The sequence below is a fragment of the Megalops cyprinoides genome, chromosome 19 (assembly GCF_013368585.1).
Source record: "Megalops cyprinoides isolate fMegCyp1 chromosome 19, fMegCyp1.pri, whole genome shotgun sequence".
In the NCBI taxonomy this organism is placed as follows: domain Eukaryota; kingdom Metazoa; phylum Chordata; class Actinopteri; order Elopiformes; family Megalopidae; genus Megalops; species Megalops cyprinoides.
In genome coordinates, this window is record NC_050601.1 from 18,884,534 (window position 1) to 18,908,939 (window position 24,406).

The following is a 24,406-nucleotide window of genomic DNA, read 5'->3' on the forward strand; positions in this document are numbered from 1 at the left end:
ATCTATATGAAAAGGGATTGCACTGCTCCTGGAAAACTGCAGATGTATGTCCATCTCGTGCAAAACATTGGAATTCATTACTAGGGATGAGTTATAGTTATTCTTGGATAAAAATGGCATTATTATGGATAGCCTGCACGGATTCCGAAGGGACAGATCATGTTTAACTAACCCTCTATATTTAGGAAGTTAGACAAGTTTTGATTCCAATCAGGCTTATGACATCACACAGTTGGATTTTCAAAAAGCCTTCAGTATAGCATCACACGAACTCATAGTGAAATGAAAAACTGTAGAAATCGAGGGAGCAATCACCAGGTGGCCTCAAAACTGGCTTCAGCACTTCAGTACCACCAGCCACAATAAGAAGGATCGCATCTGATCAGGGTGGATGTTCACGGATGTCCATGGATGTGTTGTTTTTCTTGAATACCGTCTGACATATCAGGCCAGCAAAACAGTGAAAGGAGGTGGTAGTAAAACTGGAGGCAAGTCAAACAGGGTAGTTGTAAAACTGAACAATATCTTATTTAAACTACATTTAGAATACGGCTCTAGTCACCACACAACAGAAAGTATATACAAGCCCCCGAAAAGACACAGAGAGGAGCAACAAGACAGGTCCCAGTCTTAAAGTGAGACGTATAGAGAGGCTTAAAGCACTTCTTTTATTTATTCTCAGAAGAAGGAGGCCACAGAAGCTATCTGGGGATGAATTCTGTCAGCAGAACCAGAGGGCATAAATGGAACTTAGTTCAAAGTGAATTTCACACTGACATTAGACAGCACTTCTTCGCACACGGAGAGTTTTTAACGAATCGTCTTCCCCCTCCGCTCCTTTAAACAATCTCACCCCCTTCATCTCAATCTGCTTTCCTTCATCTCCTCCCTCCTTTAATCACAGGCGTCCTTGTGTGTTGCCACATGCATCAGACGGTTCTGTTCCTGGATGTCGAAGAACGACCTGAATCTCAATTTATCCGAAACAGACTCCCCACCGGGCCAAACATTCTACTCTCCAAACCGCTCCACAAACTCCACAGACAGCTATACGCTATCCCCCCTCATAAAACACCCAAGAACGGTGGTGTCACCCTCAATCACGAGCTCTCCTTCGCACAGAGCACTGCTTTGAAGACCCCGTTGTGTATAATCTTCCTCAGCAACGTCAGAAGAATGCATCCACTTCTCACGACCTACTCAACCCAGATGCTGGCCCGGGCCCTACACTAAAGCGACTCCCCTCTCACTGGCCCCCCTGCCCTTACCTTTACACTGTTTCAATGCACTGACAGAGCTGCAACTCGGCTGACATTCAGCCTCCCTAAAAATACCCATGTCTCGCCTCTCCTTATCTCCCTTCGCTGCCTACTGACCGCGGATCGCTCCAAATTCGAGTCCCAGCAGCGAGACTACGAGGCATTCGAGGATACAGCTCCTCCCTACCATCAATCCATCATCAGACTTCACAGCTCTGCGCAAACTGTGCTTGACCTCTGGGCTTCTGGCAATTCCTTCCAGCTGCGGGCACGCGGCTCCAAACCGTCACTTCACTTTGGTGGCCATCACGAGGTGAGACAAGCTGCACGCAATCATCACAGCTGCAGAACCTCTGATCACCGGTGCCGTTTTTTTTTTTTTTATAGGACAAACCCAAAACCCACCTGAGCAGACACCATCTTTGCTCCCCGGGCCTGGATGTAATATCTCTACCACAAATCACTGTTAAGCTGTTAGACTACAAGCGTAGTGCTATGATGTGAAATAATGGTCATCCTATGGTTACATTTTGGGCCATGCGTCCATGCTATGAGATGAGATTTTTGTGAGCATTTTTAAGCACAAAGTGTAAATTGAAAAAAAAAACGGGCACTTATTTTGTTACAGCATCGTTACTTAGCTTAACCTTACGTAGCTTAACCTTCTACGTCTGATGTTTACTTGTTGCTCTTGCAATGTACTCATGCCACCATGCCCTTGAGTCTGAACATTAGTGTCTACCAAATAAATAATGGTGTTATCAATAATAATAGTACTACTGATAATAATAAGAAGAGGCAGAAAGGATGAAGAAGATAAAGGAGAAGAACCAAAACGGCAATAATAATAATAATAATAATAACACTCTTTGTGGGAGGGAGATAGGCACCAGTGACAGATGTGACAGTTCCAACACAAAGGCCCACCAATGGATTTCCAATGGGTCGATCTGGGACAAACCACATTTCACAGTTCCGCTGCGAGCAGAATCCTCCAGTGTTCACAGGCATGATGCAGCTGCTTCAGAGCGCTCTCTGCAGGCCCGAGAGCGGAGGAGAGGGGCAGGGGCGGGGCCAGGAGATGTGCCGGCACGCACATGCACACACGTGTGCGAAGGCGGACCACGAACCCCGGTGAGGACAATCCCCGGGCTGTCGTCACACGCTGACGTGTCCCTGTTTGTCCCCTACTTTCCTGCTGTTACAGCCTCCCCCCCCTGCCCCCCCCCCCCCCCCACCCGCCACCCCCCTGTCCCTCCGAGGCATCCCCTCCCCCTAATCCCTCATTCTCAGCTTCTTTAATCTCTCCCACATCGCGCACACACATCTCTCTCTCTCTCCCTCATTCTTCCATCACCTGTGCTCACTCCCTCCATCTCCTCCTCCGTCTACACCGGACTCCCCAGTGCCTCTCCTGACATATTAGGGAGGGGAACAGGGCAAAGCCGGTCAAACACCCTTCTTCTCTGACTGGGCGGGTGGGCTAAGCCTCTGTCACCCACAATCCCTCCTATTATACACCGGTCCATTCAGACACCAGACCCTGGATACGAAACATTTCGGCACCACTTTCAATGGCAGGAATTGTGCAGTAACAAGTTTTCCAGCCTGGACTTTGGCTTTCACGCGGGGGGCAAAGCCGAGCAATTCAAACTTTCCTAACAGCTCATTGCACCTCATAACATCATCCACATGACAGCATGGAACAATAAGGCAGAGGCTGAAATCTGGGAGCTCTTTCTGGGAAGCTCCGCAAACGCACTTTTGATCACGCTAACAAATGAAGGAAAGCAAACCCCCCCCTGGGGGGGATGGGTTTTAATTACAGCCAGGCCCGGCGCTTAATCACGGCCGGTTCTGCGTGGCTGAGGCTCGGCCCGCCAGCCCGCCCGCCGCGTGGCCCGCTTGATCTTAGATAACGCCGCGGCTTTAATTAGCGCGGGAGCAAACGCGAGGCGCTATTTTTACACGCTGCCCCCCCCCACCCCCCCCTTCGCCTGACAGGCCGTCCTGGGCGATGGCGCGACCGGGCCCCCCGCTGCCCCGCTGTCACATCTGCCTGTCTCTGTTCCCGCGCCGGTGACAGCTTTCAGGGCCCGCATTCCCGGGAGGGTGTCCATCGCCGTGCCGACCGTAATCACGCCCCTCCACCCATTCCAACCTCCGCCCCCCCACCCGCGGCAGAGGAGGAACGGGGCCCGTTAGATGACACCGGGGGCCCGGAGGTGGGGAGATTGGGGGGAGGGACAGCCCTCTCAGACCCCACACACACATAACCCCCACAGCTACTGTGGTGTGGTCATGCTTCCTGCTTGTGAAGCATGGCTTATCGCATCCATAAATGTGTTGAGACATCCTGCTTTCTAACATTTATGATTTATCTTTATTTTACATTATTTTTCTCTTTATTTTGGTGGGGGTCAACTGTATCATTGTTGACACCATAACATGTAATCCAATCTTCACCCTTAAGATCATGTGACCTGGCCGGTCTTAAAATACATCGAACGCCAAAGGAAGCGTATCACTCCATTTGCACACGCATGCACATTTGCATGTCTCCACAAAAACAAGCACACAGAGTTCTGATTTACCAGCTTTTTTTTGCCATTAATTCAACCAACCCCTGAACGACCGTGACACACATGCGCAACCGTCCTGAGAACACGGAGAGGGGGGAGTACCCACGAAGCGGTCAGTCAGGTCATTTAATTTGATCGACTGTGAAGTCGCGTTCGGTAAACTTCGCGCCAGCCGCCCGCCTCACAGAAGCCGCGAGGCTGTGATGGATTGGAGCCGCCGCAATGCAATCAGGGCCCACTCGACCGCCGATTGTGCAGATAACAAAAGCCGGCGATGGCCGCCCTCTCCCCGCCGAGCTTCTTCCATTCTGCCCTTCTCTGCGGGACCCGCCAGCCGGCTCCTGCTTTGGTAATTACAGTTTGGGAGGGCGGGTCTGCACTCTGATTCGAGACAGGCCCCCGCCTAGATCCTTGCAGCCGGAGAGCCGTTCTGTTTTCCGGGCAGTGGGAAATTGGAAGAGCATTTTTTATTTTTTTTTAGATGATTGGCTTAGAAAGGCTTCAGTTGTTGGGGTGGGGAAAAAAAAGAGTCCAGACCTAGCACGTCGTCAGCGGAGGGGAATAGAGCTTGGCGATCTGTGGGCTTTGGAAAGCCCCTGGGAGGCCTGCATTATTGGGGGAGGTTCAGACGCCCCGCTTGGCCCCTCACCCCGTTTCGAGCTGACCAAAGGGGCGCACGTATAGGTACCGGGGAGCGATGCGGGTTCATTGTAGGTGGGAGGAGTAACGTTTTAGGAGAGCATGGGAAATGGAAGCTATAGAAGCTGGGGAAAGTGGGAAAGGCTGAGGGAAAGGAGGGGCAGAGAGACATGCCCAGAGAAGAGGATGACGAAATGAGGAAAGCGTTACCCACACACCTTCCCCCTACACACGTGTCCACACGAGCGCACAAAGTCACGACACATGCAAACTCATACCTGCGAGCTCATAACCACGCACACGCACACTCACACACACACACACAGCTTCGATCGGCGGGCCTCACCTTTTCTCGTCTCCCTCTGATAGGTTAGGGTCCTGCTCCTTGGGCATGTGTTCCATTCACCTCAGTTCCATCCAGCAGCCAATCACGCGAGACTGAGGCGGGCCCCACCCTCGGATGCTCACTTGGCATTCGCAGGTCGCAGCGTGTCAGCGCGCGGACATCACAGGGTCGCGGCAGTCGAGGTCTCCTCGGTGGCCCTCACGATTGGCATCAGACAGGCGGGCGAGCTGACTCCGGAATCCTGGCACCGAGCGACACCGCCGAGAGAATCGAAGGAAACCTGCGGGAGACAAAAGAGACGCGGTGAGGGGAGGGAACTGAAACTGCATTTGTACTTGGGTAGGAGGGTCCTCAGCGCAAACCCGAGGGGGGGAAAAGGGAAGAGGTTTCGACCTTGTTTTGTTTGACCGGATCTGAGATTTCTCAGAAAAGACAAAACAATGTCAGCGTGAGCGGCGCGCAACAGGACGAGTACTGGTGTCAGCTGAGAGCGCTTCTGCATTTGGGAACGGGTCCGCGCACATGCGCGCGCGTGCGTGCAATACATGCGTGGGAGTCAGCGCATTGCTCGGCGTCAGCCCGGCAGCCACGACGAGAGCGTGTGTGCATGCGTGTGTGTGTGTGTGTGTGTGTGTGCGCGCGCGTGTGTGTGTTAGAGAGCTGAGCCTATCTCCGCCAGGCTGGTTCTGCATATGTGCGCGCACGTGAGGCCGGAACGCTGAATCTGCCCGGGTTTTCCAGGAATCCGGTGCATTGGCCGAGCCCTAATCCTGCGGCGTGTCGCGGTGCTGGGGGGGGGGGGGGGGGCGAAAGCCACTCCGGGGCAGGGCTGCCGAGGAGCGCGCCGGAGTCATGCGAGGAGACACAGGCCGGCTCAGAAAACACAATCAGAGCCCCGGCATCCACTTAAACCATTAAAACGCTACAGCGAGGATAAGCTGGTTTAGACTTGTCGTGACATTAATATAAAACTGCTAATCGTTCAAAATCGAGGGAACTGGCACGCATCGCCCTAGAGCTGCCATCTTTCACTCCAGTGTCAAAAATTCCTACCGCAACACAAAATAGTATGTTACCTGAGGCACACACGGCACAGTATTTTGCCAGAGGAGAGCTTCTATACCCCATTTAACTTTTCAAATATTGCCAGCAAGGGAAATATTTGAAAAGTTTAATGACTAATATTTTTGATAGATTATGAACTGAATTCATATTCACCATCGCAGGTTTGGTCTAATTATCTCTTACAACGTGGGAACGCATTTCATGTGAATCCGCTGTCTGCTAAAGTGCTAAAATTGACTGGTAGGAGAAAATGACACTAAACCTGTCTGTGTAGAATTCGGTTCATGAAGGAGGGAGGAGAGAGGGCTGAGCGCAAGAGTTAGAGAGGTAAACAACTTGTCTAATGGAAATAAATCTGATTTGGTGAATTTGATACGAGGTGCTAGCTTCGCAGGCCATAATTCCAGCCGGAGGCCGGTCAAACGCGACCCTGAACCGCGCGGAGTTGCTTCAGTGCAGGCGGTCGCCGGGGCGGGTTCAGGGTTTGTTTTACGAACTTCCAGCAGAATTTACTGCGCGTGTAAGTCAGCACCCCGCACCCAATCTGGCCCGCCGGGCCCGGACGATCCCATCCTGCGCGGGGGGGGGTATGTACTCGGTGAACCTGGGCCTTTTTTTATTTTTTCAAAGCGGGATGACGCAGGTGACAGACGGACGCGGGGGGGTGCAGGAGGAGGCCTGGAGAGAGAGGGCGGGGGGTGGGGGTCCTGTCTCCCTGCACAGATGTCCTGTTCAACTTCTTACCCCCCTGCCCTGTACAGTGGGGAGTGAACCCTGTGGTTAAACGCGGTGCTGCTTACAACTTCCTCTGTGAAGTGCTACACGCTAAGTAAGAGGCACTGTTCAAGGGGCTGGGACTTAAACAGCAGTTAGCATTTAGGCATTTTATTGAATTTGTTGTCCTAAGTTCATGAGAGTGTGGCACACTAGTATTAAGACTATTTAAGATTACATACGTGTGTGTCTATAGGTGTCCGTGTATGTGTGTATGCTTGCACGAAGTGTGTACTGTGTACATACATAAAACTGTAATCCAAAACCAATCGCTTCTTTTCTATTTCACAGAGCCTGACACATGCTCAGAGTTCATATGAACCAAAGGGCTGTTGTTCAGCTTTTACACCTGTGTGCGCAAAGCACCCCCCCGCCCACCCCACGCAAATGTTCAGTCGGGGAACAGTCTGAGTGGGTGGTTCCAGCGGTTACCACAAGGGGCCCCACTGGGCAGGCTTTCAGAACAACCTCTTGCGATAGGATGTCATGACAGTTACTTCCCACACACTGAAAACCTGCTATCGCCACCTTCGCCACCTTTCCCAGCGAATAACTGTCAATGGGTAATGCCTCTATAGCTTCCAACACGGCCAGGTATCCCGACAGCTCCCCCAAACTCTACCACCAGACGGACATGCCGTCTCCATTGTGCCTGAACAAGGATCTGACGGGGAACAGAATACAACCACAAAGCAGAACTGTAACTGACACTCAGCTACCGTGAGAACTCTGAATAAAGTTAGTGCCCCAATTACGCCCTGATCCTTTCCACTTTTAACACGCCCCCCCTCCCCCACCCCCACCTCGCCTGGCCCTGCAGGCTGATGTGGCCTAATCCTGGGTGAAAACAGTCTCTGTCTTATATCTTTGTGGACAAAGCAGCATTTTACAGAGAGAAAAAAAAAAACAAAAACAAGCGTCGATGTCCTCAAGTTGCCTCCCGGTCAGGAGGAGAGGCCTTAAAAGGCCGTTTTTATTCCCGCCCTGCCGTTTGCCGATGCACGCGTGTGTGTGCGCGGCGCGGAGCCGTCCGCGGAGACGCGGGCGCCGTGAGAACACTCCTGCCTCTGAGGGAGGCAAGCGGGATGATGCGAACGCGGGTGGCCCGTCACATGGGCGGCGGCAGAGTGGCCCCCGGGCGGCGCGGGGGGGTGGGGAGAGAGCGCGGGACGGCGCCCGCCGTTGACCCCGCGAGTAATCAGCCGTCAATAAAACGGGAAGAAAAAAAACACAATGGGCACCGAGAAAGCTTTTGAACATTTACAGTCGCGCAACGAGGTTAAAAAAAAAAAATACGGGGGCCACATGGTGGTCTGCAAACAGAGGCCCGCACTAGTCATCCAGTCCTGAACAGGGTACATAAAACTCCTATCTGGGTTGTATTTCAGACACCCTCTAAAAGGTGGGGATTAAGTGCAGGTAAGCAGGAAATACTGCCCGAAGGTGAGGCAGAACGCAGCGCTGTGCATGCCTTCAGGCTTAAAAATGGGGGTGTGGGGGCCGTTTAGGGCTTTTTACATGGCAGAAGCCTGCTGAGCAGAAGGAAGTGGGGTGCCCAGGCCTGCATCTCTGGCTGCTGAGGCGCTCCAACACGTGCCGCTCAACCGGTGCGCCTGCTTCGTGCATACATCCAAGAGCCCCCCCCCGCTTCAAGCTCCTACAGCAAATCCACACCGCATCCCCCCGCCCCACTCCTCTGTAAGTCCTCTCCACCTGCTCAGTGCTTTTAATTAGGCTTTCTTAGAGCGACGCAAGCAGCCTTCTTTAACTGCGTGCTTAAAAATGCATAAAAGAGAATAGCTAGTGGGCCGCATGGCGCAGCGCGATAATAAAAAGTGGATTAAAACACCCCCTCTCGAAAGAACGGCCGTCCTTCAGGAGAAGTTTCGACGCTCTCCGCACGTCTTTCACGAAGTCGGGGATGCGGGAAAGGGCGCAGGGTCACTCCGGGGGAGGCGGTCGCTCTTATCCCGGGGAGAATCGAGGTCGGGGCCGGTGGCCGCAGCGGGGCTCACAGAGCAAGTTCTTACGGCTTTTCTCGGAATCCTCCAATTAGCGCCCGATTATCTCATGGCTGAGGCCAGCGACGACTCGCGATCCACACGCCAACGCCGATCAGACCGCAGCTCGGACCCCCGGGGGGCCGCACCGACACCCCTGCTCTACAGCACACGGCACGGCATGATGTGAAGGGATCAGGTTTCAGAACGCTACACTGCCGCTGTGCTTACTTTGCTGGACTTAATTTAGCAGAGGCCTAAATCCAGGCCCTGACACCGCTGCGTTCTGAGTGAGGGAATGTCAGTGAGGGGACAGCGTGCCTAACAGGCTACCGCGGCGGCGCCCCGCGACTCACACCGTGAGTCATTACCGTCTGGTCATGAGTCTGGCACCACCACTCCGCCAGACTTATAAGACTCGTTTAAGGCTTATTTGTACGTCAGGCCAATGAATGCAAAGTTAATTTCCAGTCAGCTAGCCTTTATCTTCCTTTTAATGGCTGTGGACCGCTGCCAAAGAGATGGACCTCCATTTCCCACCCCCCTCCTCCCTCCCACGCGACCACTCCTCCAACAACCCCCCCCCACCCTGACCCTCTCCCTCTCCCTCTCCATATCTCAGCCGGCTTGTTTACATTGAGGGGAGCAGTGAGATACTGTCCATCGATCAATGTACAGCAAGCCTCTCCGCTCTTCCTGCGTTACGGCTGGACCGACGTAGCGGCGGCAGGCTACATGAACAACACTCCAGCCTACCCTGGGAGGCCCTGGCAAGGATGCAGAGCTTCTAATATTGTTGACTCCTTATATGACTTTTCGCTTGAGTTGTACTCTGCCTCACTTGTAAGTCGCTTTGGATAAAAGCGTCTGCCAAGTGAATAAATGCAAATATACATGTAAATGTGCCTTAGCTCATCCAATGGGACGAATGCCCTTCCACATCCCTTCTCCCAGGGAACTCTGGGAGGCAACCTAACCCTGAACTCATGGGAAGGGCCTGGCTGATTAGCAGACGACGAGCCCGATTTGTAATAATTTGCAGAGGGGGCGGCGGGCGCGGCCGTGGCGTGGGATCCCTTCCCTTCGGATTATTCAGATGGGAGGCCCACCGACGGCCCCCGTCCCGCTCGCCCCTCTCACACGCTCCTTCCCTGTTATCTCTCTCCCTTTCCCTCATTAGTCTTCAGCCCCCCCCCGGCCCCCCCTTGTCTGTTTCTCCCCCCCCCCCCCCCCATCTCTCTCCTCCGGATTTCAAACAAGGTCGTACTGAGATCCAGAGCGGCGTTTGTTCTCGCTCGATCGAGGCTCTGTGGCCTCCATCCGTTTTCTGTGTTGCCGCTGCAAGTAATAAAGCGTGTTTTTAACCGTGTTTTCGCTCACAAGGCTAACTCTAATCCACACACTCCGATGTGACCGAAAGACAATTAAGTAAAGGAGGAGGCTAATATTCCTACTTCTGCCCCCGGGCTAATGATAAGCAAACAATAAATATATCATGCATCATCAATATTTTTGCAAACCTGATAGTGCTTGTGTTTTCCAACCACAAACCTGGGCCTTCAGGAAGAGTAAGAGGATCAGATCTGCACCAGGCTGCTGGAAAAGTAGCTCCAGACTAACTGTAATCATCACTCCATTCTCCCAGGACAATTGAGCACGGAGGCTGCCTCTCCTCTGAGATCAGTGGTTTCCCTCTGAGGTGCCTGACGATCACGCCTCGTCAAAAGCTCTGGCCAGGGCAGAGAAGACAGAGAGGCGAACTACTGGCCTAAAGCGTCCCTTGGGGGTGACAGTGGTGGGGGGGAGAGAGGTCATGTCAGGGTTTTGAGAGGTGTTTCGGGGAGCCAGGGGGGAGGGAGAGGCAGAGGAGCCGCTGAGGCAGAGAGCCGAGAAAATGGCGGAAAATCAGCTAACCTCCTCCGTGAGCGTCGAGCAAAACTCGAGCTGGGCTCAAAGCTGTCTCCCTCACTTTCTAACCCGTGCTGGCGAAGACATGCTCAGACACTGCCAAGAATGTGACCGTGCTTGAAAAACAAATTGGACCCTTTTACCTCCCTTTCCTCCGGTCTGTCTTTTTTTTTTTTTAAGGTAGAACGGTCATCCCTAACAATCGGCCTATTCAACGGCGACACAAATCCAGCAACTGCAGATGGAAAGCTATTGCAGATCCAACGGTATTCTAAGCAAAAGCCTCTCTCGGGGGAAGTCTGCCTCGCACGTCCACCTTAAAAAGAAAGATGACAGTTGTGCTATTTTCCCTCTCTCTTTTTTTCAAGATAACCATTCCAGCCCTTTTCATATACATTTCTGCGCCATAATAGGGAGTGTCTAACTTGCAGACAACATAGGGGTGACTTCATATTTGCAGAGTTTTAACCTACACAGGAAGTCTTGGAAGGAACATCTAAAACCCCCCAAACCACCCTACCCCCCCACCCCCACCCTTCCAGGCCATGTGTTTCTCCTGGGAAAAAGAGGAGGGTCCCTACTGTAAAAAATACCAGACACAAATCTTTGAGACACCGCCTACCGCAGCTAAGGGGGGGGGGGGGGTGGGAGTCCTGCCACATCTCAGGAACACTCTGTAAAAGATGTAAGCTTTTATGTTGTGTCCCTGTAACCAGATGCTGTTATTTCCACATGCTGGGGAGGGAAGCAGGGAGTTTAAAATGTACGGTATTATGCGATGAAGCAAAACAGCTCCGATCATGGGCTCGCCACCGGAAGACGCCGTGGCAACACAAGGCAAGGCGCGCGGGCCGCTACAGTAGTCGCCGAGTCCGCTGAGTCTGCACACATTCAGGGAGACGCCGTAACGCCAGACCCCTTCGGCGCTGCCACTTCAACGGCTTGAAGATAGGCGAGCGTTTGCAAGTTTTGCAACACGCGCGCTTTCGGAGGATGACATAACACCGCAGAACAAACGTTTCTATTCAGTCAGGTCCAGCTTCCCCAGAAACAACTCCCAGCGTCACGCCGAAGTCTTGCACCCTTTTGTCAGCTTCCTGTTCCAAAACGGCACTGCAGGAAACCGGCCAAAAAGCGATGGGAGGGGGAGGTAAAACAGGTGGGGGAAGAGGAGAACAGCACAGGGACCAGGCCTTGCAGAGGCAGATGGTTGTGCATGAAGAACTCAATCCTCTTCCCTCCCGCTACAGCCCCCCCCCACCTTGAGATTCTACCCGTCCAAAAGAGGATTGAGGAAAGGAGAGGAGCGGCCAAACCCTGCTGCGATTTTGCGGGCTGGGCCGCCCCGCGGTGGGGAGAGAGCCGCGGGCCGAGCGCAGCCGCCGCAGCGAGAGGCGAAAGGCGCGAGGCGAGAGGCGAGAGGGCGGGGGTGATTTACAGCAGCGCGCCGCTGCCTAGGTGAGGTTTTGGCGGCGGGTCAGGCCGCCAGCCAGGCTTTTATGAATGGGGCTGCCAAACGGAGGGTTGCCGCGGCAACAAAAGAGGGAATCCCCGAACGCGATTAAGCCGGAACGTGCTTGCGCACGGGGAGGGGGGGGGGGGCGTGGGCTCCCAGGGCGGTGACATCATCACGGCAGCAGCCTGAAGCGTCGCTTACACCGCGGCAAGGCTGGGGGTGGGGGACGGGGCGGGGGCTGGCAGGGCCGTCTGGGACAGCCTGCTCTCTGCCCGTCTGTGCCTGCGGTGCACGGGAGCCCGGCGACGGTGCCAACTCCCCCCCCTCCGGGAGGGCCCCGCGCACTCTCTCCGCACCCATGCCCCCGCCCACTCTGCCTCTTGCCAGCAGCTTTGCCAGGCAGCCTCAGCTGTTTGTGAAGTTGACAGGGCGCCTTGCGTAAGTGTACAGGGTGGGGGAGGACGGGGGGGGAGTAATGAGGGGTTGCCATGACACTGACCTCCCAAACACCTCCTCTACCCACACGCACACACACACTGACAAACCGTCGTCTTTGCAAAGCGCCGCAAGCTCCTACACACACACACACACACACACACACACACATGCACACACGCACAGAGTTTATACAAAGCAGCTTCCTGAAACTGAAAAATGGGAAGCGCTTCTGAGTGATCAGCCGCACGGTGAAAGGGCGCCAATTATTCTTCCACCTGTGCTCCAAAAAGGCGACGAGCCAGCCGCCAGCCACAGCGCAAACAAAGCGAAAACAAGCCCGGCCAAGCACATAAACACCCAGGCAAATCAAATTACTTGTATAAATAGAGACATATATATAAAAAAACCTCAACAAATTAGGATAGGTTCATGGGGTTTCCTTGGGCAGGGCTCCAGGGCGAGAGACAGCGAACGGCTCCTTGGATCTCCGTGCCTGTCCAACAGCCAGCGCTATCCAAGCTCTTTCAGACTAAAGATAGCCCAGACCTCATGTGTCACAATTCGCCACCTCTAGCGCCTGTACCGAAAAAACACACACACACCCCCCCCATCAAAACGCATTTCTTCCAGAATCTTCCAAGACTCCTCTACTACAACCCCACACCCTCAGACCAAAAATACCACTCCCCACATCAATTATCCTCTCCCCCCCGACATAAAAAGCCCCTTCAGCCTCTGATCTCCACCACCTCTGTAATGAGCAATAAAAGGAATACGGAGTGGGGGGGGGGAGACAGCATGTGCGCCAGGCTCTCCGCTGTCGGCCACCGCCGCCTCAATAACAGGACAGGGAGAGGCGGCCCGCTGCTGCTTCTGGTTGGACGCTGCGCCCACTGAAAGGGGAGAAGGCGGTCGGCTTGGCAGCCTCTGTCGGTCGAGGGTGATTTTCTTGGCAAGGGAGCGGACCCGGGGCGGCCAATCCCGCGGGTGCCTGTGTGGTCCCCGGTCCTGATTATCGCCCCACCCACCAGCAAAACCCGGAGCCTCCTCCCACAATCCCCCCCCCCCCCTCCTCACCCCCCACCCTCGCTTAACATGGTCGGCTCCCTACTCCTATGCATCCCGAAAGGTGTCTTACCATATGGAGTCAGCAAGAATACAAAGGGGAAATGAGACGCAGCAGAAGAATAAAAAGCTACTTAAACGAGACAGAGAAGCGAGGGAGATGTGGAGGGGCCGGGAGGGCTCTGAGATGTATATCCATGGCAAAATGCCCTCAGGTAGAAACTGAAACAGTTATTTAATCTTTTTGTCCCCCGCACCACCACCCCACTCCCCCACCGCCCCACCCCCCCCCCCGGCCCCCCCCCCCCCCCCCACTGCATTCTTCTTGTTTTCATTTTGCGTCCTTTCTCCTCGATCTCTCCTTTCTCTCCCCACCCCGCCACCCCCCGAGTTTGGGAGGAAGAAGGAATCCAGGCTGGGCCGGCGTGTCTCTCAGCGGGGCCCCTTTCTGTGAACATTTGGTTTAAAGCGGGTTGGTGTGTGCGTGAATTTGAAAGCATTCTGTTTGCTTTAGTTTGCCTGTGTGTGCTTTCTGCTCTCCTTTCAGCTGGGCCAAAATGCAATGTAACTCTATACATACATACACACACACATATATATAAATATATACTGGTTTGGGCGCATGTATAAGGAATGAGTTTGTTTAGGGTTGTGTTGCTGGGAAGCCTTTGTACGGTGGGGCCTGTATGTTTATTTAAATGTAAATATGTGTCTCTCTGTTCCTGCTCCGCGCTGGGAACGAACGGCCATTTAACCAACGCCAGTTTGCTTTTCAGCCCCTTGCCGCAGGAACAAAATAAAGGTGTGGCCCAAACCGAATGTTGAATTACAGGGCCTGACTATGAGCGGGTCCTTTTGTTTGATCAGCGGGTTTTGTTTCGGAGCACGGGAGGCCCTCGTCACAGAGACACCGCCGCGGGGAAAGGAGCGAGGGCTGTCACGTGACCCTGAGCCCGTGTGGAGGGCGTACGCCCGGTACCACGGCCCTGTGTGCAGCCTTTGTGCAGAGACACCACCACAGGCGCTGACGCCCGATGAGAGGAACAGCGTACCGGCAGGGCAACGTTACATTACGTTACGTTAAAGTACATGCATTTAGCAGACGCTCTTATCCAGAGCGATTCCGTCCATGTGCAGTCATTACAGCCCAGCTCTGTTGCAGCCGCTGACGCTGCTGTTGTCCGCTGTGACGAAAGGGTTCCAGCTCTCTGCAGGCTGGCGCGGACGCATCAGCGCTGCGATGTCGTTATCCCTCGCTGCGGAGCGCGCTCAGCCCGCCCGCGCCGGGGATGCCCCCTCCTTGTTTCCGCGGCGGCGCTCGTTCTGACAGCCCCATTCATAAAAAGCGCCCGCTGGCAGCCTGAGCCGCTGCCAAAAAAGCTCACCTAGGCAGCCGCGTATCGCTCGTATCCCAGAATCCCCCTCGCTCCGCGCTGTGCTGCGCTTTCCCGCGAACCGGCCGGCCCGTCTCCGCTCGCAGGGCCACGCCCTCTCTTTTGGGCGTGCCTCTGAGGCAGCTAACGGCTCAGGATGCAGTCGCTCTTGTGCGCCAACATCAGAGCACACAAAGCGATCAGCCAAGGTTAGGCTCTGCCCCTCGTTGGGGCTCCACGGCCGCCTGTGTTCCACGCAGGGGTGTGGTTTCCAGCCACCCCGCCATCTGCCGCGCGAGGACGGAGGCTGCCAGCTCACCGCACAGAAACCACAGAGACAGCTTGCGCGTGACAGGGGGAGACCGCTGCTGTCACCCGGGGGGACGGGCAAGCAAACGTTTCCCCCTGGCCATCGCTGCCTGGCAACTCAGGTGTTAAGGCGTCAGGGATGGGGGGTGATAGCAGTTTCCCCTGGAGGGAGGAGGAGGGGTATGGCGAGGAGGGGGGAGGGGGGGGCGGGTCTCTCCTTCTCCTCCTCAGTTTCCTTACCGGAATAATCTCTGACGGTCGATCAAGCTGCAAACAATGGCCAGGGGGCCGTGACTTGAAAGCTTGGCTTTGGGGGCTTTTTGTGCCGCTTATAGATGAAACGTTTTCTGCGGCGGGGCGCAGCAGGAGCTAATTACGGCCACAAAGGCACGTATCGCAACACCTATTCTTCAAGACACGCCGCTGGGAAGGAGGGCCCCCTCCCCTGGCAATACACCAAATAGGAACTGAAATGGCCTTTTTGTGGATCGAATGAAAGCAGGACTTTTGTGCAGAGCAGACACGGGGGAAGGCTCCCAATCCCTCAGTCAGAGTGTCACACCTATTTAAAGGTAGCATACTGGTGTGCACTCACACACGCACGTTCACATGCGCGCACACACACACACACACACACACACACACACACACACACACGCACGTGCGCATGCGCGCACACACACACACACACACACACACACACAGTGTTGCCTCTCGGTCTCACACTTTGCACATGCCCTCCTTTTTCTGTTCAATTTTCATAACTTCCTCTAACCTCAACCACGTCCACCTGAAAAAAAAAACTACCTTCTGATCTGTTGTGGCTTTTAGACTTTGACTTAAACTCAGCGATCCCCGGCCCCACAAAAAATGTGGGATAAATGGGAGTTTGAGAATTTTGCCCTCTCAAAATGGGCTAGATGTAAACTTTACAACTTTCTAACTAGATATAGCCCACGAAAGTGACTTCTTTTTTTTTGTACACATGTCAAAAACAACTGGTCTCAAGCATATGACACAGAACACGAGTGAAACAGCATTCTGCCCGCTTCACAGTTACCCACTACGTGCCTCGTCAGGCTTTGGGTCTGTTGATTATTGCAACAGCAGTATCTCGGGGCAGCCACCGGCAACAGGTGGGGGCTGGAGGAAAACACGGAAGCTATAGGCGCCACCGGCGCGTACCTCGCAGTATTGACAGACCCTATGCTACATGCCCCAAAGGTAAACAACCTCGTTTTTTTTCTTCTTCTTCTGACAAAGTTTGACGGCCCTCTTTCTTTTAGTCCAATTACTTACATGTTGAGCGGTGTCCCAGTTTCGAAACCTATCGAAGCGGTTATTTTCGGCGCTCGCGTCGCGGCGATCTGAGCATCGAGAATAGCAACAGACTCGACGGGATGGTTCGGATACGTAGCGGGGTACCCGGGGGGACAATAAACGCGCCCCCTCCGGACCCCGCGCCGAACGGACGCTATGTAAAGCGGATTCTATTTTGAAGGACATTCAACACCCTCCTCCATCAGGAGGCGCAAGTCCACCCCGCTGGGCACTGCTTTATGGCCCCTGGGTTCAAAGGTCACAGAGCTAAATGTTAATTTAGTCCTACAGGCAGTTGTGCAACGGCAAGGGCCGGGCGCTTCAGGGAGCTGTGGCGTTACTGCAGGCAGAGCGAGGACGGCTATATCAGAGGGGCCCTTGTGAATACGGCCTATAAGAGTTCATTTTCAGAGCATGTGCGTTTGGGTGGGGGGGATACAAACAATGAGGAGTGGTAGGAGTGGTATTTGCATTTGCCATTTCTACGTGGCTTCTATTCCCGCACTGGATTCACAAAGCCGTTTTTTTTTCCATGTGTACTCTTGCCTCGGAACTCGCCCACCGGGGCAACAACAGTATATTTGGGGAGGGGGAATGGGGAGGGGGAATGGGGAGGGGGAACGAGGGGGGGAGGGAGAGGACTCCAAGTTCAGTCCCAGTTTAATCCCAGGTACAAGCTCCGAACAAACACCGCGGGGAGAGAGGCAAACACGCTCTACCCCAATCCTCTCTGTTTAGTCAATTTATCATGTTGAGCGGGAGCGTGGGGAGGGGTGGGATCGGGGTGGCGCAGCTTGTGCCGTGATTGGTCCGAGGAGAGGAATGCCGCCAGATTGAGTTGCACAAACCACCTCCGGTGACGCTCCCACGGCGAGTGAGGGGAGAGAGGAGTTTTCGGGCCGACACGTGAGGAATGAACAGGGGTGTGTCCCGTGCTGGCATTTCGGCCCCCCTGACCCCTCATTTATCCCTCACCGTTCACATTTTAAACAGCCCCCGTCCCTCCCATCCCCCGCCGTCCCCCCAGCCTGTGAGGCAAGCTCGCGCAACGGAGCGTTCATGCAAATTTTCGGGTCCCTCCTGGAGGAGCGGCCTTGTTTTTGGAGTTGCCGTTAACGTGGCTGCTGGGGAATGAGCTGACGATATCGACATCTGGACCTGTCCTTTCCGCTCCAAATATACTTAACAGCAGACACTCGAGTGGCTCCCATGAAGTCAAGTACATTTCATTGCGTGCGCTTGGAGGTAAACAATCAAATCTTACACTCAATGGAAAGCAGCCAAAGAAAAAGATGATAGCACTTAATTCTACCCGTGTAGTTAAAAGGAATTTTAATGCAGTTGTTACTGAATTGACACAATTTACACCCACTTCAACTCACATGGCTTGGCGCCAACCGCTAATTCCTGCTATGGATGGAACTGGATGGTACTGGTAGTACAGCATTATCTACAGATAAAAACATGTATGGAAACACTAATATATTATCCTGCCAACTTGAACTGTACCTGTAGGATTTCTACACATAAAAATGACAATGGGAATATGACAGGAGCCATGCAGTGCCAACATCTCACCATAAGGGGGCCCTGCAGCTTAGAAGGAGGACAGGTTCATCTGACTAGATTCAATGATAGTTTGGTGATTTATTGGCAAGCTGCAATGGCAGAGGTTATGTCCTCCCATGACTGCTTTGGTGGTGGGAGAGTGGGAGGCTTAACCTTAGGGGCACACCTGGTAACCTACGCAAACCTTTAAAGGACATCTATCTGATCATTTCCTCCTTCAGTGCGCCGGCCCCAAGAGGACCCAGCCTCCATTTTCCTTTTCACTCGAGCATGGAGTGGTGGATCGCCAACAGGAGCCAGATGCCACTGTTCATTTTCCTGTTCTACAGCGTTGACTAGGCCTGGCAGTTGAAAAATGACAGTTTGGGGTTCCAATCCCATACGGGACTCTGCGGCAGAGTCGTTGGGTACCCCTCACACGCGGCGAGACGTTCCCTTTGGAGAAGAGATTGACGTTGAATGAAACTGTCTCCAAAAAAAAAAAAATTGCTCACTGACATGTTCAGCTCCCGGCAAAGATGTCATTTTGTGCGATCATTCCCCCTTTCGAGCGTCCCGGAGTTCGAGATTAAAGAATGACAAGAGTAAGCCACAGCAATGTACATAGATAAGGTGATAAGATAATGCTGCATGGTACGGCTGTCCACGCTCCGTGCTTTTTGGCCCAATCTGCTTACAGCGGACAGAAATCTTGCGCAGCTTAAGCTTGTTATTAAAGAAGATTTACGCCTGGTAATCTCTACAAATGCAGCTCATCTTCCATACGTGGGGTGTGCGGTGGGGGGGGGGGGGGGGTGCAGAGGGGCTCAGTGCCCGGTGATGTGTAGCTGGGACGGCCCTGTGAAAATCCCATTCTGGATCCCCTCTCGGGAGAGTGACAGGACCGCAGAGCTTTACTGGTTTAGTGTTGGTCCGGTGGTGACAGTGGCTCATGAGATCACTACTTATCCCCCCGTCCCACCTCCCCCCCGCCACAGACTCTCCCTTGCCCCATCTCCTCTCTCCATTCCCTCCCTCTTTCCACCCCAGCAGGGACAACGACTCCGTTTGCCCCCCAGTCCCACAGCGCGTAGCGCGAATCCCCCTGCAACTCTTATCATGCCGTATCACTTAACCACTGCGCGATCTTATCTGTCCCCGTGTTTAATTGCGGCCGCGCTCTGTGATAAAAAGAGCAGGCTCAGCGCAGCGGGAGGCAGCCGCAGGTACGCCAGCGACGCCGCTGCGCCCTCCCAACCGGACCCTAAACTGTATAGGCTGCAACTCACGGGTGATCAAATGGCCAGACAGGTCCGCCCCACGCGGCTGTGTTCTCCCGTCATTTCCTCCGTGGCTAAACATTCCTAATCACCTTGATCTGGAAATTGGTCGTCGGGGAATTAGGGAGAGAGAGGGAGAGAAAGAGGGGGCCATCAGCACAGGAGCCAGCATCCAGGGGGGGCAGGGGGCTGCCTGATGTTTTGATGAGCTTTTAATACCCCTCACTTCCTGGGGGACCACTGCCTTTATCCAAATGGGATCCGGATGTGCCGGGACCTAGCGGGAGCTTTTGGCTGCAGAAGAAAGGCAGCGGCGGCCATTTTGTGGGGGAGGAAGAAGGAAGGGATCTTTGCCTCACATTTCTCCCGTTTATGCGCCATGGAAAACCAAAAACAGTGCACCGAAAGGCCGCACGGTCTCGCACACTTTTCCTATAACCCTTCCAACAGGTAAATAGGAAGACGACGAATCTGAAAAAAGTGATCAGGTTTTTCAAAGACAGGTTTTTCACTGTTTTCTGAGCAGCCATTTATGAACATGACATAGCAAAAAAAAACTGTCTCTAGCTTTAGCTGATTTAGCCATTATACTGCTGAAATGGTAGCTGTCATCTGAGGCAAACAGGATGTCTTCACTCCAGTGTGGCTGAGGTAAAGTCAGACTCAAAGCTGCACGTCAATTAAAGGAACAGTCAATTTCAGCAATAGCTCCTCCAAGTGCACTCTGCACAGTAAGAGCACTATGGTAACATAACCCGCCCCCCCCCCCAAACACCACCCTCTTCTGTTTTCAATGGCCTTTAACCCATGGCGTGTTTGCCTTAATAAGAACGCCACTCAGTCTCACTAACATGTCCAGTGCCACTGGGGGTCATAAAACACGTTTCGCTGGGTAAATACTCCCAGCAGCTAGGGAGAAGCAAATTTACTTGGGTTTCATTCGGATTTCGTAGTGCTCCCACGACCGCCACGATAGCGGTCTAATCGTCGCAAATCGCACCGCATTAACCGCATCCACACGGGCGCCGAGTTTTCGCTCTGCGGAAAGCCTCCGACTCATTGACAAACATCGCATGTGTCCAACGATATCTTTCATCGAGCAATTGCTTCTGAAAGGAACATCAAAATCAGCTAAATAAAACATCTGACTGTTCTCCTGTGCCTCTCTCTCTCCTGTCAGGAGATCACAGAGCTCCTTTGAAGCTGTAGGCAGGAGTTCCTCCGTGAACTCATGTTCCAGGTTGTTCTGTTTTCAAAAAAAAAAAAAAAAAGGTGCAGGTGCGCAGCTGCCCTGACGGTAACTGGGGATGCTTTACAAACCCCGCCTGCTGTGCCGACATCACGCCTGTCTGCGCCTTCAATTCCTTGGCTGACACATTCTCATGGCGGCCTGGACAGGAGGCCTAGCATTAGAGTTCCAACTGCGGACAGGGCAGACAAACCAATTGGACGCACAGTATGGTGGCAGTGTGCAGTAGACTACACCGGAGGACCAGGAGGAAAATGAGTCTGGGTTCCTATTCATGTTATATTACTGCAGACAGTGTTGCTGCTCCAGTAAGTCTCAGCTATAGTAATAAATCTCAAATGAGGAATTAAAGAGGTCACCTTGCATAATGATGGCTAAATGACCTATACGCTGAATATTAATTGGTGCCCCACGATAAACACTGACATTGTGACAGCCAGCCAGTGCAATAGGAGACCTGTTTGTCAGTGAGCTGGCTCTAGTTTGGGACGTTTCAGAGGCACTGCTGATCTGTGCTCTCCTCTCTCTATGGCAGGAAGAGTGGGTGGAGTTTCTTCTTCTTCTCAGCGAGACTCGGCTTGTCAGACCTAATTTCTACGCGGCGCATGATGGCGGCAACCCGGCCCCCACAAAATCTGCATAGTTAATGCCACCGCTCTTCTCCTCCGGTGCACTCAGCCCATGGCACAGCGGCTCCTGGCACGCGATGGTCCCATATACACTCTGCCTGCCCGCTTCATCAACCGCACCCCGTTTGAGTACGTCCCTTACTGCGCTCATCCTGTGGACAGAGCCACTCTCTGACCACAAAGGGTGTGCTGACATTCAACTGCAGCGGTTTGCTCAGGAGGGCCCACAGTTCCCAGGGCTGATGAGGCGCTCGAGAGACTTAACGGGCGTACAGCGCGTGCGTAATAATCTTGGCGGACAGACTGCGTAGCATGCACGTTAGAGCGCACATTACAGGGCAGGCTAGCAGCACTGCAAAGTGCATCGGCATTGTGACTGCAGCTTTCGCCAATGCATAATTTATTTGCTTATTCGGCATTACATGCCTGGCTTTGACTTGTGCACCCATTAAAAATGCTGGGGTGTTTACTGGAACGATTAAGGCTACCCTTTGGTCAAGGGCCTCACAGCAGTGTCCTGCCCAGGAATTCAAGCAAGGGCCATTTGCTTGAGCGTGCTCACAACTAGCACGAGTGTGCTTCACGGTATTTCCTTTTTTCCAAGCATGACAGGTATAAGCGGCTCTCTCCAGGGGTGCGGTCTCCGGCAATGGATCTCATAATGTTGCAGAATAAGAGTACTGTGGAGGACGCTGAGTGACAGAACATTCTAACCTGGCTTGATGATGGAGCATAGTCATCTCCTCACTCTTTCGTGGCAATGTGATCTGTGATATTTTATCGGGCTGTACCTTCCTGCATGTATAGATACCACTTTGTAACCTTATATGTTGCTAGTTGTTATACACCAAAGAAAAGCACTTCTCTTCAACCTGTATTTAGTTAAAACCTTTTGAGAGGGGATTATATTAATGCATTTGAACTGGAACACACAGGGCACTGTGCCATATTCCTAGCTAAATGGAGGAAGAAGTGGCCTTTTAGCTGAACCTACATGTAGGCTAGTTCAACAGAGCGCCTTTACAAGTGTCCCTGTAATTTTGTCCTTGGATAGCATAAAGAAAAAATTCAAGCAATACATACACACACACACACACACACACACACACATACACATACACATGTGTGTGCGTGTCTATATGCAATTGTACATGTTTTTTTGCATGAAAAAGCACACTTCAATTGCAGCATGTCAATACTTAAGCAAGTAGTGGCAGTGAAACCGCGGGAGTGTGTCACTCAGGCACATACATCCTCCTTTTCAGTGGGTGTATCAGAGGATCTCAGATCTCTCCAACGGCCGTGAGGGGCGCGCAATGTCGTGCTTCCTGCCCACAATATGTTCACAACGGACTCTGTCAGCTTCGAGGAGGGGGCTAGCAATCGAATGCCCCTTATTTACTGAGGTTTCACATTAGCCCCAACATCCGCACTGTAAGCGCAAATGGAGGAGCCCTCAAAAGCTGTGGGTGTATGTGAAAGCACTCTAAAGTTACTTTACTGGTTGTTAATGCATTTACGGCGCGGTATTTCCTTTAACAAGGGCCAAGTCAACGATTTTGTACTTAATGGGTTTCATAGTACATATTTCCAATTGATCGCCGCCGACTATGAGCATTTTTAATGTGTCCTGTACTTAGTAATGGTCACCAATTACAGGGCCGCTCTACTCAACGCTGCAATGGTGCGTTTTATTCAGCTGTCTTGACCAGCACACATCTCAGAGTGGGGGGACGGAGACTAAAACGGCTCAAAGGGAAGGATCAGTTGAGTCATGTGGTTCAGTTCCTGGCTAAAATGAAAGCCCACAGCCACTGCAGCCAGGCAGGACCAAGCCTGAGCTGCTTTGATCTAACACCACATACTGAATAAGTGCAATATCAAAACAAGCACATACCATTAGCTAGACATATAATCGTAAATGTTAACTTGCTCTGTAATGTTACCGCTCATACATCAATTGACCAATTGGAGAAATTACGGAAAGTCTGGTTGGTAACTTTTTAAATTACATTTCAGCATGTCAGTTCATAAATAAGTCCTTGTAATTTACATGTGGATATAAAATATTTGGGTGTTGTTTTTGTGCTTCATTCCCAACAGCATACCATTCATGATAGATACAGCCAAGGAATTCAGCAGATTGGCTTCATGAGTTAGCATGTGAACAGCGTGGAAACGAATATTTGTCAGAACTTTTCCCTTCTCTATTTTCTTCTGAACATGTAACCAACTACTTCTTATACAATTTTTAATCTGTGGAAAGAAAATGCCATATTGTACTGCGTGCAGATGTATTTTGCCTAAGGTATTTTTAACAGTCTTAATCCTTTCATTCACTCAAACCGTGCAAAGTACTACGATGGCTAGTAAGCTAATAAAAATAGCTTACCAATTTCAAGCTACATAAAAATACTTATTAACAATTACCATACCTTGCCTACTAATTTAATTAGTGTTATAATACGCTGACCCAATTAACCTGTATAACACTATGGCCTACCTTATTATGCCTTGCAAGGTCCTACCCTACCTTGCAGTCACTTTTACACACTGGATAATAAGCTAGCATTATGAACACCTACCATACTTGCCTACCCTGTTCACCACTGCAACCCAATACATTCCCTTCCTAGCCTACCATGTATTTTCTTACTCTTCATCAGGCTTTGAAATTCACCTTTGCATACAACACTGCACCAATCAAATCACTTCAGTACTTACAGTAAATGTTGCAATTCATACAGTACAAACCATTTCTCATGCAAAGTTTCTTTACAAACTTTCATTCTAGTTTTAGCTCTAATTAACTAATATAAATTTTCTAGGTGTAGAGACAAATGAAATCTGTAAGACGAGATGAAAATAACACATAAAAAACATCAGAAATACACATTATAGAGTATATTTATAGCTCAATCAATATAATGGAAATACTACTGCCATTCTGAAATATTGTTATATATTTCTGCTTTACATTAATACATAAAAATGTTGATTTGCTGAACAACATATTTCTGAAAATACTATAATAATAATTTTTGAGCACATTTCATTTTCCTTTGGGTCAACACATGTATATTATAACAGAGCAAACCCCACTTCAATGCCTTAAATACCCCACTTCCCTCTTAATCTTCCCTCTTAAACTGAGCCACAATGCGGC

General features: G+C 52.0%; 1 protein-coding gene across 3 annotated transcripts in view; it reads right to left on the minus strand.

Annotated features, from left to right (window-relative positions):
* The window catches only part of LOC118793946 (thyroid hormone receptor alpha-like), a 117,783-nt gene that overhangs the window by 22,913 nt on the left and 70,464 nt on the right, over positions 1–24,406 (minus strand). For all 3 annotated transcript variants that reach the window (XM_036552042.1, XM_036552040.1, XM_036552041.1), the window contains exon 3: positions 4,827–5,106. In XM_036552042.1, the coding sequence (XP_036407935.1) occupies positions 4,827–4,882 (56 nt within the window). In that variant the 5' untranslated portion in view covers positions 4,883–5,106. The remainder of the gene's footprint in view (positions 1–4,826; positions 5,107–24,406) is intronic.